Source organism: Aplysia californica, unplaced genomic scaffold (assembly GCF_000002075.1).
Source record: "Aplysia californica isolate F4 #8 unplaced genomic scaffold, AplCal3.0 scaffold00246, whole genome shotgun sequence".
NCBI classification, from domain to species: Eukaryota; Metazoa; Mollusca; class Gastropoda; order Aplysiida; family Aplysiidae; genus Aplysia; species Aplysia californica.
The window spans coordinates 846,620-848,464 of record NW_004797516.1 but is presented as its reverse complement, the minus strand read 5'-3'; the positions used below and the strand labels follow the sequence as shown (position 1 = coordinate 848,464).

Here is a 1,845-nt window from a genome sequence, read left to right as displayed (position 1 = left end):
CCCCCCCCCCCCCCTATTTTTCCTTTTAAAGCAGGATAAACTTTAGCTCCCGGTGTGTTTATTATAGGCAGCAAAGGCAAATTCCTTATATAAATTACAAACCTATAGACATGAAAATCGGTTGTGGAAGATTGCCAGAGAGTTCCAGGTTCGTGCCCGCATTAACACAGGCTGCCACTGTGTCTACGCTGTTGTTGAGATATTTGTGACCGCTGATGACATTCTCAATGGCACCCTCGTCACTAACAACATAGCCCCTGAATTTCCACTCAGTGCGCAGAATATCTGTGAGCAACTTTTTGCTAGCACACGTAGGGACTCCATTGACACTGCAAATAGATAACAACAGATAATGTGAGAGGAATCATTTTTTTTTAACAACACTTACTTTTCACATTCACTACTGGTGGTAATAAAGAAAATAAGGAGACCAGAGAAACAAAAATAAAATTCCGTATTTTCATTCGGTCTGTATGTTTAGAAGCCATTTCATCAATCAAATTCGATGAGGCAGACATCTGGCTGACAAACAAAATGTCCTTTGTACATCACCACCCATGACAATCTGTTCCAAGAATCAATTTGCAGTAATTGACTCCTTATTACATATTACAACCACAAATATAGTCATTACCAGCAATGTTTGCGACAACACTTGAATGTACCATTTAATTCTCATCCTTCATTACTTTCCGCTTTTCATGGGCATGGCACCTTACACATCGTATACATGGAACCCATAAATTCTTCTATCCTTGTCCAAAGACTAAACTGAGCATCCCAACTACAGTAAAATTACAAATGTGGATGATTTGAAAATAAATCCAATCTTTATCTCCAACCATGTCAGCATAAACCTGGAATCAATCTGAGGACTTTTATTTTGTCTGCCAAGCAATCACTTTACCACGAGGTTAACCCCCTCCCCTTTCCCCCTCCCCCAACAGCTATAATTAATACCCTGAAAGCTTAACGCACACAGTCCTATTGCCGATTTTATCAGCATGCGCGTGCAACGCTCAAACCCTAACGCTGACAGTATCGGTAAGAAAAATTTCACTCTCGTGACAGAAAACACTACTTTTGTGTGAAGCAGACTATAGCCTAATAGGAAGAGTAACCATTTCGTTTGAAACAGACTATGACCAGAAGTGCAAGCCCAAATTTAGAGCGAAGAAAACTATATATTCATGAACCATGTTTGGGGGTGCGAAAATTGAACGCACTTCCTTTCTTCTCATTTCGTTTACTTTTTAGCTCTGTGTATAGACCTTTTTCCACGGAGTACTGCATAAAAATTTTATCATATTTTGCCTTAAAATTTTCAATATACAGAAATAAAGGTTTGAATAAAATGTGTACCAAATTTGAGTAGGATATGTTAAAATTTAATATTTTTTCAATTTTTCAAAAAGTGGCAAAAATCTCTTGGGAGAGCTGACAACCCGGAAGAGTAGGCCTAGAGCTGAGTGAGTTGTTTGTTTGTTTTTGTAAAGTGCTTTAAGGCGCTCGCAACTGCATAAGGTCATATGAGTGTGCAGGACACACCTAATATTTTCAGTTGGTAGGAAATTTAGAATTTTGCCCGGGTGGGGCCGAAGCCTACTCTTATCGATTTTAGACCACCAAGGGATCTTTAGCGTGCGCAACTTGCACACGGGCCCTCCAAGATTTTTCGCCCTTGTCCGAGAAGGCTAGGTGTAGATCTTTCCTACCAGAAGAACAGGGGTGTGGCAGAAAGACAGCAGTAAGAAGGAGTCAAGGAGTAGCAGTAGAAAGGCTGCAGAAAGAGTCAGGAGCCCAGAGGAGGGGGCAAAGGAGGTGAGGGGGTGGGGGCAGAAAGAG

The 1,845-nt window shown here is 40.9% G+C and overlaps 1 protein-coding gene across 2 annotated transcripts in view; it reads right to left on the bottom strand.

The window, feature by feature from the left end:
- The window catches only part of LOC101860338 (xylan 1,4-beta-xylosidase), a 22,383-nt gene that overhangs the window by 8,485 nt on the left and 12,053 nt on the right, over nucleotides 1–1,845 (bottom strand). For both annotated transcript variants that reach the window (XM_035970281.1, XM_013083646.2), the window contains exon 8: nucleotides 103–329. In XM_035970281.1, the coding sequence (XP_035826174.1) occupies nucleotides 103–329 (227 nt within the window). The remainder of the gene's footprint in view (nucleotides 1–102; nucleotides 330–1,845) is intronic.